The sequence below is a fragment of the Sinocyclocheilus anshuiensis genome, unplaced genomic scaffold, assembly GCF_001515605.1.
Source record: "Sinocyclocheilus anshuiensis isolate Anshui unplaced genomic scaffold, SAMN03320099.WGS_v1.1 scaffold278, whole genome shotgun sequence".
NCBI classification, from domain to species: domain Eukaryota; kingdom Metazoa; phylum Chordata; class Actinopteri; order Cypriniformes; family Cyprinidae; genus Sinocyclocheilus; species Sinocyclocheilus anshuiensis.
The window spans coordinates 1925386-1942760 of NW_015546072.1; the positions used below are offsets into that span (position 1 = coordinate 1925386).

The 17375-nt window shown below is 36.0% G+C and overlaps 1 protein-coding gene across 1 annotated transcript in view; it reads right to left on the minus strand.

Annotated features, from left to right (window-relative positions):
* Nucleotides 1–1322: 1322 nt before the first annotated feature.
* Nucleotides 1323–17375, minus strand: part of LOC107699742 (protein FAM189A2-like) — a 17031-nt gene continuing 978 nt past the window's right edge. The window contains exons 2-11 of the mRNA XM_016501091.1: nt 14658–14714; nt 13695–13805; nt 12759–12878; nt 12065–12172; nt 11745–11878; nt 10351–10477; nt 10030–10108; nt 7470–7619; nt 4182–4495; nt 1323–1852 (exon numbers count right to left, since the gene is read on the minus strand). Coding sequence (XP_016356577.1) covers nt 1577–1852; nt 4182–4495; nt 7470–7619; nt 10030–10108; nt 10351–10477; nt 11745–11878; nt 12065–12172; nt 12759–12878; nt 13695–13805; nt 14658–14714 — 1476 coding nt within the window. The 3' untranslated portion in view covers nt 1323–1576. The remainder of the gene's footprint in view (nt 1853–4181; nt 4496–7469; nt 7620–10029; nt 10109–10350; nt 10478–11744; nt 11879–12064; nt 12173–12758; nt 12879–13694; nt 13806–14657; nt 14715–17375) is intronic.

Genomic DNA, 17375 nt, shown 5'->3' on the forward strand with positions numbered 1-17375 from the left:
ACAGTACAGGACATGCTGTATCCGGTTCACAATAATGTGGGAGCTTTAAAAAGTCATGGATTGAAATATTTAATATTGGAGAAACAAAACTACTGGCTTAATGTGATATTGAAATGACACCAGGAATGAAATATCAATGTACATATGTAACGCAGGATGTGCAGAGTATAGGACGGGTTCAACAGATTCTCACCTCAAGACTGTAGAATACAAGGCCTCAGTGGTGTATGTGGTTTGTACTGAAGTAGGAAAGAAACTGTGGGTTTGATTAGTACTTAATGCACTTGCTCTGAATGTAATTACAATTATATGTTTGTCAATGTCTAAAAGTAAAAACACACTTTCTGTAAAGAAACAGCAATGTTTATTTATTTGCTAGCTTTTCTGTGATTGAACTATTTAGACATATTCCTTTACCATAGCAGGAATGTTTGTAACAGTATTTACAACATTAAACAAACTACTGAGAGCGGATACAACCAGAATGTCTCTTTAATCTCTTGATTTGATGTATTTGAAAGAAGTCTCTTCTGATCAGAAATACAGAAAAAAATTTGTGAAATGTTGTTACTATTTAAAATAACTATTTTCTATTTTAATATAGTTTAAAATGTAATGTATTCCAGTGATGGCCAAGCTGAATTCTCAGCTGTCATTACTCCAGTCGTCAGTGTCACATGATCCTTCAGAAATCATTCTAATATGCTGATTTGGTGCTCTAGAAACATCACCTATTATTATCAATGTTGAAAACAGTTGAATTATTTGATAAATAAAAATGTATTAATTCAACCTAATGCAGCCTCACTGAATAAAAATATTAATTTATTTTAAAAAATTAGCCCAAGTATTTGAAAGGTAGTTTTTCATTAAAGGTTTTGTTAACAACTGTTCATCCTACACTGTCAAAATGTCACTATTGATTGAATAAAAGTCCCAGACAACAGACAGATGCTTTAAAGATCATATTTAATCTTGGAGAAATATGGATGGTAGGTTTCACCCATACAATGCAGATGAGCCTCCTCAAATTCAGTAATAATGCACCATACATCTCTGAAGGACATCTTGGTAGAAATAATACATTTGTTCAGAATGGTCAAATAAAACTAAAAAAGTCACATATTCATCCTCTTCACAATATGCTGATTTAATCAGCATTGAGTAATTCTCCACATCACATAAGATAAATAAAGCCATACATTAGCATGTTTTTCTTAATATAATGATTGTTAATATTGTATTTTTCATGTAGTCAATTTGTATAATCAAATCATTTTTAAATAAGGAAATTTGGTAAATAAACAGTTTTTTTTCTCCAGTGTTTTATCATAATGCATAATGTGAAAAAAGAAAAAGAAACATCAGTAAATCCCAACAGCTCCAACTGAAAAAGTTAAAAATGAATAATATTCAGTACACACACTGACAACAAAAACAGATGTTTTAAAAACGAAGTGATCTGTACTCATCTGTACTTTATACAAAGCTTAGCTTCCTTCATGTTGTGATGTTCACTATAACCTTCAGCTGAAACAGTCTATTTCCTCGGTTAACAGTCAGTTTGAGACGTCACTCAGATGACAGTTTCTCGGAAGACTCCTATAAGGCTGTGTGGACGCTCCTGTCCCATGCGACGGGATCCAGCCCGAGAACCCATTCTGGAGTTAGTTCCAGAATGGGAACCTGTCCTGTGCTCCGGCCCGGCCTGCAGCTGTGCCCATGTGAAGGAGCTGAGGTCGCCACAGCTGCGCAGGTGAAGGATGCCCGGACGCTTGCGCAGCGGCAGCTCCATCTGTGTCTGCCTACGGAGGGTGGACTGTGCTGGTGCAACCTCTGAAACTGTAATGGCCTGCAAACATGAATGAAAATGACCTGTCAGCAGGGCAGGACTTAGGGGGGCGGGGGCCCCTGGGCTTGAGGTTATGTTTGGGCCCTATACCTACACTAAAAATGCCCTCAAATAGAACATCATTATGGAGTAACACAAAATACACAAACATATGCTTTGAGGTTCATAAATAGTACAATTAATATGCAACATGTCTAGGCTATAGTCAAAGTTTAAATGTAATATTAAATATTCATTATAATATAATAAACAGGATGTGTTCTCCCAGTTGAGAGATCAAAACCCTGAATTAATCAATAAATTCAATCGAATAAAAAGGCATGCTGGCTATTAACAATCAAATGAAATCACTATCAACAAAATTCATAGATGGATTGTGCATAATGTTAAGTTTAAATATAACATTTTAATGTAGAAATATTAAATGATTGCAAAAATGAAATAAGCTACTTTTTAAAATATGAAACTACAACCGCCAGTAGGTGGCAGCAAGTGACTGTCTTCATGAGTGAGTTGAAAAAGCTGATTCATTTAACTTTGCAAACGACTGTACTTATAGCCTGATTGAATCATTTGCTGGTCTGTGTAACACTGAGGAACAAAACACTGTTGTTCGGAGACGGGCTGCAGCCCACTCAAGCCCAATGGTAAGTCCGGCCATGCCTGTTAGGAAAACACTGGAACAAAAATGGACAAACAGGATATTAAAGTGATAGTGAACATTTAGTCAATATTTACTCACTCTCGTGTCGTTCCAAACCTGTATGAGTTTCTTTCTTATGTTGAACATAAAAGAAGACATTTTGAAGAATGCTGGTAATCAAAGATTTGTTGGTCCACATTGACTTCCATCGTATTTCTGTCCCTACTAATGAAGTCAGTGGGGACCAACAACTGTTTGGTTCTTCAATATTCTTCAAAATATCTTCTTTTGTGTTCAACATAAGAAAGAAACTTATACAGGTTTGGAACGACTTGAGTGTGATAAAATTATGACAAATTTTTCATTTTTGGGTGAACTACTCCTTTAACCTTACAGTAACCCGACAAACAGTAACCCAACAGCCTATAGCATCTGCATCATAGGTGATATGTACATTTCTATGGCCTCTAAATTATCAAAAATGTTTTGCACAAAAAACTTGTACATAATCTACTACACGTCTTCTGTTTTCTGATTGATATTTTATACTAGAAAGTACACGGCCTTTCAGTATTATTGTAAAAATGTCCATCTTCAAGTCATGGTACACTTGCCTTTGAGCTGTGAAATATTTACAGATTTTTATGAAGTAAATTTAAGAACGGTTTTAATACTGTAGGTAATTCTTCAGGATGAGCACTTACTGGGCTGTAGCAACTTAGCAACTTGATTTTTTTTTTAGAAAAATTAGCTAAAAATGTCCACACATCAGGCTTTTGAGGAATGTTTATTTGGACATCTCTCCATCACTGTACTGCATTGCATTTTGCTATATGTAAATAAGCATTTAAATATTATCTTACTAAGACATATTATTGGGAGATACAGAGTGGCAGCTAATATTTCTATGCATTTTATGCGAATAGTCTGCTATATCGTTTTAAAGTGATTAACATTACAAGCTAAAAGTATTTCATCTTACTTTTTTTATATATAAATATCAGCAACTGGACCAAATTGCATATTTTTACTCAGTTTGGGTCTTTTTTTCCTCCTCGAGTATGAGATCCATATTGTCTTATATCATACTGTATATAAGCCATAACAGCCTGGTGTATATAATATGTGACCCTGGACCACAAAACCAGTCATAAGTATCACGGGTATATTTGTAGCAATAGCCAAAAATACATTGTATGGGTCAAAATGATACATTTTTCTTTTATGCCAAAATATCATTAGGATATTAAGTAAAGATCATGTTCCATGAAGATATTTTGTAAATTTCCTACTGTAAATATATTAAAACTTAATTTTTGATTAGTAATATGCATTGCTAAGAACTTCATTTGGACAACTTTAAAGGTGATTTTCTCAGTATTTGGATTTTTTTGCACCCTCAGATTCCAGATTTTCAAATAGTTGTATCTCGGCCAGATATTGTCCTATTCTAACAAACCTTATTTAAAAAGCTTATTTATTCAGCTTTCAGATGATGTATAAATCTCAATTTCGAAAAACTGACCCTTATGACTGGTTTTGTGGTCCAGGGTCACATATGATACTCAACAAAAAACATGCTGGATTCAAACTCAATTCACCCCCTTGAGCACCAAAGCTCCATGTATCAGAGCAAGTGCTTTGAGTCCTACGTAACGTGACGTGTTTTCATGCCATGTGTCTTGCCTGGTCAATGAAGCTGGCGCAGCGAACGGCCTCCTCCATGTGCTCCTCATCAGAGCGCAGCACGGTTTTGATGCTGTTGACCAGCTCCTGTACCTCAGGGGTCAAGCTGCAGGAGGACTGCTCCAGAAAACGGGCCACCAGCAGTTTTGTGTCTCTATAGCTCTGGTAGTCCACCATAGAGTTGGGACGAGGCTTGCGTTTGCCATGGCCCTGTCGTAGTGTAACCGTCCCATGCTCCGTTACAGTCACTGAGCCTGGAGCAGGAGCCGAACCAGGACCTAATTCTGTCTGTGTAGCTGCTTCACAACTCATTACTGAAAGAGGCAGAGAAACCGATGAGACATAGCTCACTATGATTTTGACAAATATTTGTCAAATAATGTACACTCACTAGAGATGACAAATACATGGGGCTACATGAAGTGGGGCTACACAATTTGGAGATTTTCTAATAAAAATTGTAATTGCAATTTAAAATTAATTTAAGAAAAAAAACTGCTGTGCTTGTTTGTCGGGCTGCACAATAATTGTAACTATAATAATAATTATATATATGACTACAACAACAACAACAACATCAACAATTGTTATAATTATTATTACTGAATAAAAATAAACAAGATAAGAAATATTAAGTAATACTTCACTGTAAAAATAATAAAAATTGAGAATTTAAGATATAATACAATCTTGTGGGGGGGGGGATCATTTTCTGATCAAATTTGTGATTATGGTTGTGAATGTTTGTAGGGCTGCACAATTTGGCCAAAATGTTAGTGATTGATTATATATTAATAATAATAATAATTACTATTGTAAAATTTCACTGTAAAATAATACAATCAAGTGTTTAAGAAATATAATAATTACAATATTAATATTTATTGCTGTCTTCATTCATTTTCAAACATTAAACCATATTTCAAATCCATTTTTCCAGAAAACCACAGACATCAATATTCACATCTGAGCTGTGACAATACGTAATTTTAGTATTTTCAAAAAGTAAAACTGTGACAAAAAGTAATTTTCAGTAACCACAAGCCATACTGTACTCATAAAACCAATAAATAATAATCTGTTATTCCAAAAACACATTTGAAATTACTGAGGGAGCCCATGGCTCAAAAATCCTAATTCTCTTCTAGGTTTTAGGACTACAAACTGAACTGCTCTATTCAACCAAGTTAATAAACAAAACAATCCTAATAATTCAGTGTAACAACCAAGACCACTGTTTTATTATGATTATGAAGACAGATAAGAAGTCACAAAGCATAAACACTTCATGAACCGTTACTCACCATCATGTCATTCCAAACTTGAATTACTTTTTTCTGCACAAAAGATGATATTTTGAAGAATGTTGGTTACCAACGACATTCATTGTTTGGACCAAAAAAAAAATCACTTCTTATCTTCTTTTATGTTCCACAGAAGGATAAAATGTCATACATTAGATGTTTGGAATTAAATTAGGGTGAGTAAATGATGACTGAATTTGAATTCTGCTGACCCCCATCAGCAACACAGAGACAGAGAGTCCTATATTTAAAATGGGCTTAAAGTAACCACTGACACTGGCTATATCTTCTCTATAAGTATCAGACCAAGTCCTCTGATCTGGACACACACACCAAGTAAAAAGATACCTCCATCTGTCATCAGAGAGAAGCCAGTGTTCATAAACTAATTATAAAGAACTGTGTCAGTGCCTGTGCTTTGACCTTTTATAGAAACCTCATTCATTTTATATCCATTTAGGCTTGAAATGAGCCAAATCTGACTATATCCTCTGAAAGTCCAATTTAATCTCATTGGTTGTCTGTGACAATCAATATACAGTTAGGTCCATATATACAGTATTTGGACAATTTTTATTATTTTAGCTGCTGACCAAAACATATTCAAGTGACAGTTATTTAATGAATATGGGCTTAAAGTGCACACTCTGATTATTAATTTGAGGGTATTCACATCAAAATTGGAGGAAAGGTTAAGGAATTACAGCTCTTTAATATGTACCACCCCCTTTTTCAAGAGACCATAAGTAATTGGATAGTTGACTCAAAAGCTGTTTCATGGACAGATGTGGGCTATTCCTTTGTTATTACATACATCAATTAAGCAGGTAAAAGTTCTGGAGTTGATTCTAAGTGTACCATTTGCATTTGGAAGCTGTTGCTCTGAACCCACATCATGCAGTCAAAGGAGCTCTCCATACAAGAGAAACAGACAGTTGTTAGGCTTCAGAAACAAAATAAATCCATTACATTAGAACATTAGAAGTGGCCAAATCAACAGTTTGGTTCATTCTGAGAAAAAAGAACGCACTGGTGAGCTCAGCAACATAAAAAGACCTGGACGTCCACGGAGGACAACAGTGGTGGATGATCAGAGAATCCTCTCCACGGTAAAGAAAACCCCTTTCACAACATCCAGCCAAGAGAAGAACACTCTCCAGGAGGAAGACGTGTCACTGTCAAAGTCTACAATCAAGAGAAGACTTCACCAGAGCAAATACAGAGGATTCACCACACGGTGAAAACAAAGCCAGATTTGACTTAGACTTAGACTTGGATAAAGCCTGACCAGTTCTGGAAAAGCATTCTTTGGGCGGCTGATATTAAGATCAAGCTGTACCAGAATGATGAGAGGAAAAAAGTATATAGAAGGCTTGGAACAGCTCATGATCCAAAGCAAACATCATCATCTGTGAAAGCAGATGGAGCAGTGCGATAGCATGAGCGTGCATGGCTTCCAGTGGCACTGGGTTACTGCTGTTTAGTGACGTGACAGAAGACAGAAGCAGCCGGAAGAATTCTGAAGTGTATAGGGACATACTGTCTGCCCAGATTCTGTCAAATGCAGCAAAGCTGATTGGGCGGCGCTTCATAGTACAAGTGCACAATGACCCAAAACATACGGCAAAAGCAACCCAGGAGTTTTTGAAGGTAAAAAAAGTGGAATATTCTGCAGTGGCCAAGTCAATCTCCTGATCTCAACCCGAAACCCAGTCTCTGGTGATGTCTGAGTTCCAGACTTAAGGCAGTCATTGCCTGCAAAGGATTCTAAACGATTAAAGCTTATAGTCTGCACTTCAATTTCACCATGATTGTTTCATTTTAATTCTATTCTGGTGGCATACAGAGTCGAAATTATGAAAATTGTGTCAGTGTCCAAATATATATGGACCTAACTGTACAGTTTAGGGGTCATAATACAAAAGCATCTAACTGTAGATTGCCGCAACTGACATAACAGACCATTTGAGAATTCCTCCTCTACCTTTGGCGGTCAGGTCTAGCAGGACGGGGTCGCTGTTGGACCTGCGGAGGCGAGGTCTGTGAGCTTTTCTGCTGGAGGAGACTGCACTGTGAGGCTGTCTGGACTGTGCCGGGGGTGTGGGGCTCAATATGGCCGTCTGACGGCACCTGTCTGAATAAAACATGCAAACAAACGGCAAAAACATGTTAACCTTTCAGGGCTTTTCACACTTTGAATGAGTTAACCCTGGGTCATACTAATATTCCGGGTAAACGGAATCTTGCTTCTTGTTTCACACTGCTTGCACTGTCAATAATCTCAACAGAGAGGGACCCCAAGCAATGAGCTGTACAAGGGCCCCAGAATCCCTAGCAGCACGCCTGCTGCTGACTGTACTATCAAGTATTTCCTGAACTTGATTTGGACTTTCCTGGTAAGAATATTAATAAGGTAAGAATAAAAAGGTAAGAATAAAACAGTCTCTTGTTCAATCCAATTCATGTGTTTTCTGTCACCATTTGACATTTTTCCCCCAAACGCTGAAGCGACTGTTTATACAATGTGCCGCGTTTGCGTGACTGCCCAAAGCATGTGAATATGAGGCACACGACTGGTTGTCTGTCGCTAAACATCTAGGCATAACATTCTAACACCACATCTCCAGAGCAGGACTTCATAAACCCGAGTAAAAAGAGGTTTAGAACGACAGGGTTAAGAACAGTGTAAAAATACTTTTTTGTACTGAAGTTTATTTTCTATTTCTGTCTATTCATTTCTGTCCTGTCAGCAACTGCAAGGTAAAATTGGTCATAAGAGGAATCTGGCCAAAACAAGCCTAGTCTATATAGTCAACAAGAGTCAGAAACATCTTAACAAATGTGCTGTCTAAATTAAGAGATGTTATGTCATGTTACTTCATAACGAACAATATATATTTATGTCTATATGTACTACCATTTGGAGTCAGTATGATGCTTTAATGTTTTTAAAAGAAGTCTCTTATGCTTACAAAGTCTGCATTTTTTAATTGAAAATACAGTAAAACAGTAATATTGTGAAATATTATTACAAATTAAAATAATTGTTTTCTATTGTAATATATTTAAAAATGCAATTAATTTCTGTGACGGCAAAGCTGAATTTTCAGCACTCATTACTCCAGTCTTCAGTGTCACACGATCCTTCAAAAATCATTCATATATGTGACCCTGGACCACAAAACCAGTCATAAGTATCACGGGTATATTTGTAGCAATAGCCAACAAAACACTGTATGGGTCAAAATTATTGATTTTTCTTTTATGCCAAAAATCATTAGGATATTAAGTAAAGATCATGTTCCATGAAGATATTTTGTAAATTTCCTACTGTACATATATCAAAACTTAATTTTTGATTAGTATTATGCATTGCCAAGAACTTCATTTGGACAGCTTTAAAGGCGATTTTTCTCAATATTTTACATTTTTTGCACCCTCAGATTCCAGATTTTCAAATAGTTTTATCTTGGCCAAATATTGTCCTATCCTAACAAACCATACATCAGCGTTCAGATGATGCATACATCTCAATTTCAAAAAATGGACCCTTATGCCTGGTTTTGTGGTCCAAGGTCACATACAGTATGCTAATTTGGTAACAAGTAATATTTCTTATCAGTGTTGAAAATAGTTGTACTCCTTGATATTTTTGTGGAACCAAAGTACTTTTTTGTGTACTCCAAAGTAAAGCATTTATTTAAAATAAAAATCTTTTGGAATATTATAAATATTTTTACTGTCACTTTTGGTCCATCTATTGCATCTTTGCTGAATAAAATATACATTTCTTTAAAACATGTACATTACTGACTCCATACTTCTGAACAGTTGTTTACACATTAAAAATGTAGGATTTATACCTGGAAATGACCAAGTTATCAGATTTTTTAAAAATCTAAAATGAAGCAAAGGTTGCATGAACATCAGGTTTGACACAAACTTGTGGAGTTCATGCAGTTCAAAGTTCTGATTTCATTAAAGCATCATTTTTCAATTCAACATTTTAAATTGTTATGCTGATAATATAACTGATAATGAAAAAAAATGCATGAAATTAGAAGAATGCAAAACTGGCCGCTATATTGTGACTTGTGAAAGATCATTAAAAACCTGCAGGACTGTGCTATCTTTGAAAGTGTTGAAGGATACAGACAGCTATAAAAAGAAAAATAAATCCCTCACAGAAGAGCACTGGAGATACAACTGACACACCACTAAAATACATGTCTTTTAATACACAGATGACATCATTTTGGATGGGTACTGTGAAATGCTGTAAGCACCCCTGATTAAATATAGAGTACCAAAGGCACTAGGTTCATTTAAGCCGTGTCAATGACACATTTCATGTGGCAGCTCCATTTTCTAATTCCAGATTTTCCTATGGGAATTTTCTATTAGCTTGTTTTCTACTTTTGTTCTAAAATACTTTCTCCTGTCCCGGTTTAATGTGCAAAAACAATTGTCAGTGTGAAATGTCAATGTTTATCAATACTGCTCCTCTCCACAGGCCTATACATAAGAATACAAGCGGTTCATACCATCACTGGGCGTCTCTGCCTCTGCACTCTCTGTCAGGACCTCAGTCAGATCGGTCATTTGCACCTCCGTATTCTGGGCCTGATATAAATACAGAGGGTCAGTGAGCGGACAAGGACTTTATTTGATTGAGCTGTTGCCAGTGTAAGCCTGGTAGACCAGAATACAGAGCCATGTTTGCTGATACGAGGTCTAATTTACAAACAGAGCTGAAATGCTATCAGGAATAAATACTGTAAATGCGAACTGCCTTTTGATTTTCATCACAGAGATGATTATGCGATAGCATATAGATGGCATATAATAACTGTATAAATCAGTACCTGTGCTGCTGGGTTTGATGCAACAGCTTCATAAGGTGGAGGAGGGTCTAGAGGACAGAAGACCTCCACTCCTTTAATTCTGGCACCATATATATGAGGAAGAGGAATCATACCATCACCAAACATCCTGCCAAAACACACACATTTACATTGTAAACAACCCACGAGAAGATATAATGACAGTAAACAGCTGCTTCTAGACAAACCCATTAGTGTTTGATCAGAACATCCAATGAAACGGGAGCATATCATGCTTTCCCACACACAAACTTCAATCCTGTTTTACGTTGCCAAAACATTTTGGTTGCCTGCCAAACACTGAGCCACCCACCCACAAATCTGCTAAATCCTGCTGTATTTTTGGTTAAGAGTTCAAGGTCAGAGTGCAGGTTTGTGTGTGTGAGAGAGTGAGACACACTTAAGCAAGCTACAGATCATGAAATGCTGAACAGATTTTAATCACAAATATGCATGTTACCTTAAAATACCTTTAATATGTACATGTTACCTTAAAACCTTACGATTTGGAATTGAACAGAAACCTAGCTTATATATATATATACACACACTATCATTTAAAGGTTTGGTGTCAGTAAGTTTTTAAATTTATTTATTGATTGATTTATTATTATTATTTTTGAATGAATGAATGAAATAAATCAATACTTGGATCAGTAAGGACACATAAAAAATATGTCACAAAAGATTTGTATTCCAAATAAACGCTGTTCTTTTGAACTTTCTATTCAAAGAATTCTGACAAAATGTATCCGTTTTCTCGAAAAGTAGCACAAATGTTTTAAACATTGATAATAATAAGAAATATTTCCTGAGCCGCAAATCAGCATATTAGAATGATTTTTGAAGGATCTTGTGATATTCAAGACTGGAGCAATGGCTGCTGAAAATTCAGCTTTGCCATCACAGGAATAAATTACATTTAAAATATATTAAACTAGAAAACAGTTATTTTAGAAGATTTGACAATATTACTGTTTTTACTGCACCAAATAAATAGAGGCTTGGTGAGCTGTTTTTTTTTTTAATCATTAAAAAAATCTTGCCACCCCCAAACGTTTGAACAACAGCGTATTGTAATTTTTTTATTTTTTTTTAATAATTAATTATTTTTATGATATATATTTGATGTTTAATGATTATTTTAAATGTTCACATTTCATTTAATGTTTAAAGTTTTGAAATTCATGGAATAAAAAGTATATATTACATTATGTGCCTTTAAAAATAAACTCAATGCAGTCAGGTAGGTTCAGTTATAATAACTAAATTAAATCCTATTTTTGACTTGAATATACAGTTCATTTAGAAGATACCACATTTTAGGTAGCCTAAAACATTTTTTGGAGTGTGCTGTGTAACTACGAGTATAGAACCTGCGAGCCAGGCGTGGGGTGTAAGAGCAGAAGGTGGAGAAGTATGAAGGAGGAGGTGCCGGAGCGACAAATTCGTCAGGGTCAGGAAGATGAGTCTGCTCCTCCACTTCCTCTGGAACAGGCCTGGCCTCTTCCTGCCAAAGACAATCATAATCACATCACTATTAGCATTTGACCAGGGCAGAGAGACATCAGACACCTCTGAGCTGCTCACAGCATGTCGAAGCAGTCTTATAATCGATGCCACACACTGACCAAGAACTAAATCATCGAAAAATACATTATTTTCTTCCCATATTTTCCGTGATATGATTTCTCACCATGCAGGGCCGTCTGGTTGAGAAGATCTGGAGATATCTGAGTGCAGCAGCCACCAGACACACAGCTGTGGCCAAAGCATTCAGCGCACACAACGCAAACAGCACTTTCTGAAAGAGAGAGAACTATCCATAACATCCAAATCTACCGCTAGTAAATAAAACACAGTCAAGCATGAATATATTCCTCTCACTCTTAACATAATATACTTTATTCCGATTGGTCAGTCATGGCATTCTGCATACGGGTGGCAGGTAAATGTTCCCACAACTTCTTAATTCGCTAAATCACATTGTACTAATTCGCTATCCTGTTTTGATTTAGCAAACCATGGCCTCGATTTACTTGAACTAGAGAATGAATTCTTAATTCGTGGCCACAATAAACATAGTTATGCCAGCATGTCATGGAAAGGGCTTCGTAAAACAGTCCAAATTACACAAAATATTAATGACTTAATGGCTGATCGACCAAAATTAGTGTGTCTATGTCAAAGTAATCTATGTCTGGGATGCGGCACGTTTTTTTTGTTTGAAGGTCTACTGTGAACAGTGTCTGAATTGCAAAATGCGCTGTCAAATACTATCTGTGCGTATAGAAATATTGGAAGAAAATCCTAAATACTGAATTGGGGTGGGGGTTTATATGAATGTATCTCAGAACTGAAAAAAATTATTTATTACAAAATGAACACACCTTGAGCAGAATTCTCATTGTGCCACATGCATGACCTGCGTAGATCTCAATCAACTTGTCCCCTTGACACTGTGTGCTTGGAATCTCTGAACAACAGTAACAGAGATCACCTTTCTCATTCTGAAACACAGAAACACATTTATTATGTTTGTTTCATAATAATATCTGATGACATGGTATTACTAATACTTAAAGAACTGCCTGGATTCAAAGTACGAGACTGAGGATGAAGTTTCCAGGCACCTTTCTACATCTGTCTTTTTCAGTGGTCTGGCGCTGCATGCGATAACAGCTCAAAGATATAAGGTCAACAATATGGCAGAAACATTTCCATGACAAGTGGAAATGATGAAAGAGCAGCCTCCAGACACTGGAAATGACAGCACCCTAAAAACGACATCAAATCCAAGAAAAACTGGAACCTGCTTTGACTCTCAAATTCAGGGCTTTCTTTGACTTGGACAAACTTCATTCCTCTAAGCAGCTGGTCTGTACAGATGTGCTTTTTTCCATTGTGTGTTACTAATACGTACATCAACCAAGCAGCCCATCAGCCTGTGTTATTGTTTCAATTACACACTAGAAGAAGGTTTTAGTAGTGCTTGTAAGTGCAGTCGTGGATGTTCGCCAGAGTGTTGCAGTGAGGTTGCTAGGGTGTTCTATGTTGCTATGTAGTTGCTTACAAGTATGTAGTTATATTCTTATTATTCTTTGCTAACTCTAACACTACAATGAATGTTATTTAATATTTTATGTACAGTAGTGTAGATAAATGTACGTATGTATTAATAAGGTTTGCCCCACTTCAGTTTGTGATTGTTTATATTTTGCATCTAGGTTCGTGAATACAATCGTCAATACTTGAGTCATCTGACAAGTCATTATTGATGTTATTATCTCTACCATAGCACATGTCCAAATGCACAGATTCCTCACCAGCTGGCAGTTAATGGTACTGGAGACCAGCTGAGCCCCCTGACAGCAGAGGATGAAGCCTGCCAGGTTTAGCAGGATACAGACCACTGACAGCAATACAAACAGATTTACCTGTGTGAGAGAAATGAGATGAAAAGAGGTAATGGTACAGAGCAAGATCAATACTAGTCGGTCCTGTTATTTGACAAACATAATATTAGCACTCAAATCTGGGTTCGATGAGATTTGTCAATGTTTTTTAGAGATGTCTCTTATGTTCACCAAGGCTGCATTCATTTTATCAAAAATACAGTAAAAACAGTAACATTGTGAAATATTATTAGAATTCAACACCACTATTTTCTATGTATTATAAAATGTAATTTATTCCTGCGATGACAAAGCTGAATTTTCCTTTCAGTCTTCAGTATCACATGATCTTTCAGAAATCATTCTAATATGTGCTCAAGATACATTTTATTATTATCATTTAAAAATATATTAATAAAGATTTCAAAAGAAGAGCATTTATTTTAAATAAAAATATTTTCTAACATTATAAATGTCTTTTGCTCAATTTAATGCATCCTTGCTGAATTAAAAATATTCATTTTTATTAAAAAAAAAAATCTTACTGACCCCAAACTTTTGAACTGTTGTGTATATATAAATGGTAACAGGCAGAAGATGATGGTCAGCTTGAGACTTAATTAACAAGGTCTTAACTAAATGTCTGGTGGACACAGATCCTATTTAAAAGGTCGTTTAAGGGCCAAACAACTGCCCCTTTAACATACTGTAAGGACACGGATATGCAGAAGATTACACAGAAAACATGTGTTCAGGACAATACAGGACTGATTTGGTGTAGTAAACATCATCTAACTATTTTCAAGTAAAAATAAACTCATCTGCTTATTAAAATAGAAACATTAGGCTGCTGCCTCAAAGACCAGCAGTCTTAGATGGGCAAAACACACATACCAGCAGAAGCATTGGCCGTTTCCATGTGGTTAGTCCTATAATCCCAGAGAGGATGACCTGCAGAAAACAATCAGTCCGTTCAGCAAAGAGGCAAACACTCACAGACAGATTAACTGATAATGAACCCATCATAACCCATCAGATGGTGTACACTCTCAAAATGGCCTTCAACACTTTTAAATACTGTTTTAATGACTCATCTCACTCAGTGTGTTGTCGGCCAAGCTGTCTGCAGCAGCCTCATTCAAATACAATTGTCCATACACGGCTCCCTCTCATTTCCTCTAACCCTGCCACTTCCTGTCAATTACACCAGCTGATGGGTTCTTGTGTTCAGCTCTTTTTTTTCAGACATAACAATCTAAAGCATTTCAATAAATTCTTAACTGTAAAATGTGTTGTGAGGTAACCTTTAAAAAGTAATTAAATTCATTGATTTTATTCAAATCAACAATATTCTGTAATCAACTTCACAATATTACATTGTGAATTTTTTTCACATCATTACTACATCTTTATTTCCTTCTCTGTAAAATGTCACAATTATTTCAATGAGTTTTCAGTGTTTGATTTTCTTCATCAGTAATGGAGTTCAACTTCAAAAGTATAAATAAACATTAGATTTTGTTAACTAGCTGTTGTTTTGCACTTGGCGAGAGGTATGCATAGTATGGTAGCTTTACTTCTAAACAGTAACTCACTATAGAGTGTTAGGCAGTAAAAGAGATTCACACTTAGCCATGACTTCACTGACCAGTTCATTCAACTCCTGCCAATGACCACAAATATGAACCATATGTAAATGTGGGAAATAATATTATAAATTGCACTTTTGAGGATAACTTTGACCAAATTCAACCACAGCACTAAGGAAGTTTCTAAATATCTAGAAACTTAAGAAACTGGACAATCTTAAGATGTTTAAGGTATTAAAAGTTAAAACAATATAATTCGCTGTGGATAATAGCCAAATGCATCAATGCTAATGTAAACAAGCTTAAAAGTCTGGTGAATGTGCCAGGATCGAAATAATCATTAATGTCATATTGACTAATAAATCTGATAAAAGTAAAAATGACATTGTCATTCATTGAAATCTGGTTACTAGATTGGATATTTAGACCATACTGTAAAAATGTATAACTGTTCACTGTAAAAATGTTAATCCTAAATATGTGCTTCATGTGGTAACATCTGAATTAACTGGTCAAATTCCAGTTAAATTATTATTTAACTAAATCAACCATTATTTGACTAAATCAACCTAACGGCATTAGGCTACACCAGTAAAAAATAACGGACCAAGCTGAAATATTTCCTTGGGGCAACAACTACAGGGTACTTTTTAAAAGTGTAACTAATAACCTGGCTAATAATTTACAACATATTGACAGATCAGTATGGTTTATCATAGTGCATTACTGGTAAACAACAGTGTCTGGTGTGCTCATATACTCTGAAATAGACCGAACTAAAAGTGCAGCACCACGTTTCTGTATCAGACTGCATTGGAAACACACTGGACCACAATAAAACTTCTCCTCTGTACCTGCTGGTTTGTAATGGACCGATGAAACGCTGTAGACTAATACAGTGGCATACTGACAAGCAGTGTTGGGGAAAGTTACTTTTAAAAGTGATGCATTACAATATTGCGTTACTCCCTAAAAAAAGTAACTAATTACGTTACTTAGTTACTTTTTACGGAAAGTAATACGTTATATTACTTTTGCGTTACTTTCGCGTTACTTTTTAAATATGAGCAGGGCTTGATTGTTTTTAATATAAGAAGTTCTATTTATAGTAAATGTAAAAGCCCTTTCACATCTTTCTCAGGCTGAAGGAAAAGTAAATTCACGTCTGTACAGTAGAACGCAGGAGAAGAAACACACTTCAGCAATAAAAAAACAATGAAGCACAACTGTTAGTTTATCTAAAGTCATTTTTGCTTATTAGTATGGTTGAACTGGATCATCAAAGGTCAGCAGCAAAGACATTGGTTAATAAAATGGGATTAGATACATTTGTGTTATTTAACATATTTAATTATTGCAGGTTTGCGTCATATTCTGAGTTTGCATTTCACTGTTTTAATTCATTTTGATGAATACTAAATCTGTTTTTTGTGAGTGGGATGAATTAATGCACATTCACATTTGGTCTAGAACTACAGTAGCATCATGTTCACACAGCGCACACAACTCCTCTGCACTTCCGATTTCTCCCAATATGGGGACAGGAGACTTGTCAGTCAATACATGGGAAAACAAAGTAACTGGCGTTACTTTTTTGAAAAAGTAACTCAGATATTTTCTTGTAAATTAAAAAAGTCATGCGTTACTTTACTAGTTACTTGAAAAAAGTAATCTGATTACGTAACTCGCGTTACTTGTAATGAGTTACCCCCAACACTGCTGACAAGCATGCATTTTAATACGAGTAGCATGCATATGTACCGTAAAATAATAGCATTAGCACCTCTGGTTATGGCCAGTAATATAATACTCACAGAAGATCCGGCCCAAAACGGACAGGAGTTTCTAATAGGGGGCGAGTTGCTAAGGGACAGAGCCCCGAAAGAGAGCGCCACCATGGAGCAGCCGAGAACCAGCTGCAGCAAGCCGAGGGAGAGCAGCGGGCGAGCGGGCAGCAGCGCCGGGATGAGCCGCGTCTGCGATCCAGACATACGGGACGGAAGAGCGGACACACAGCGTCTGC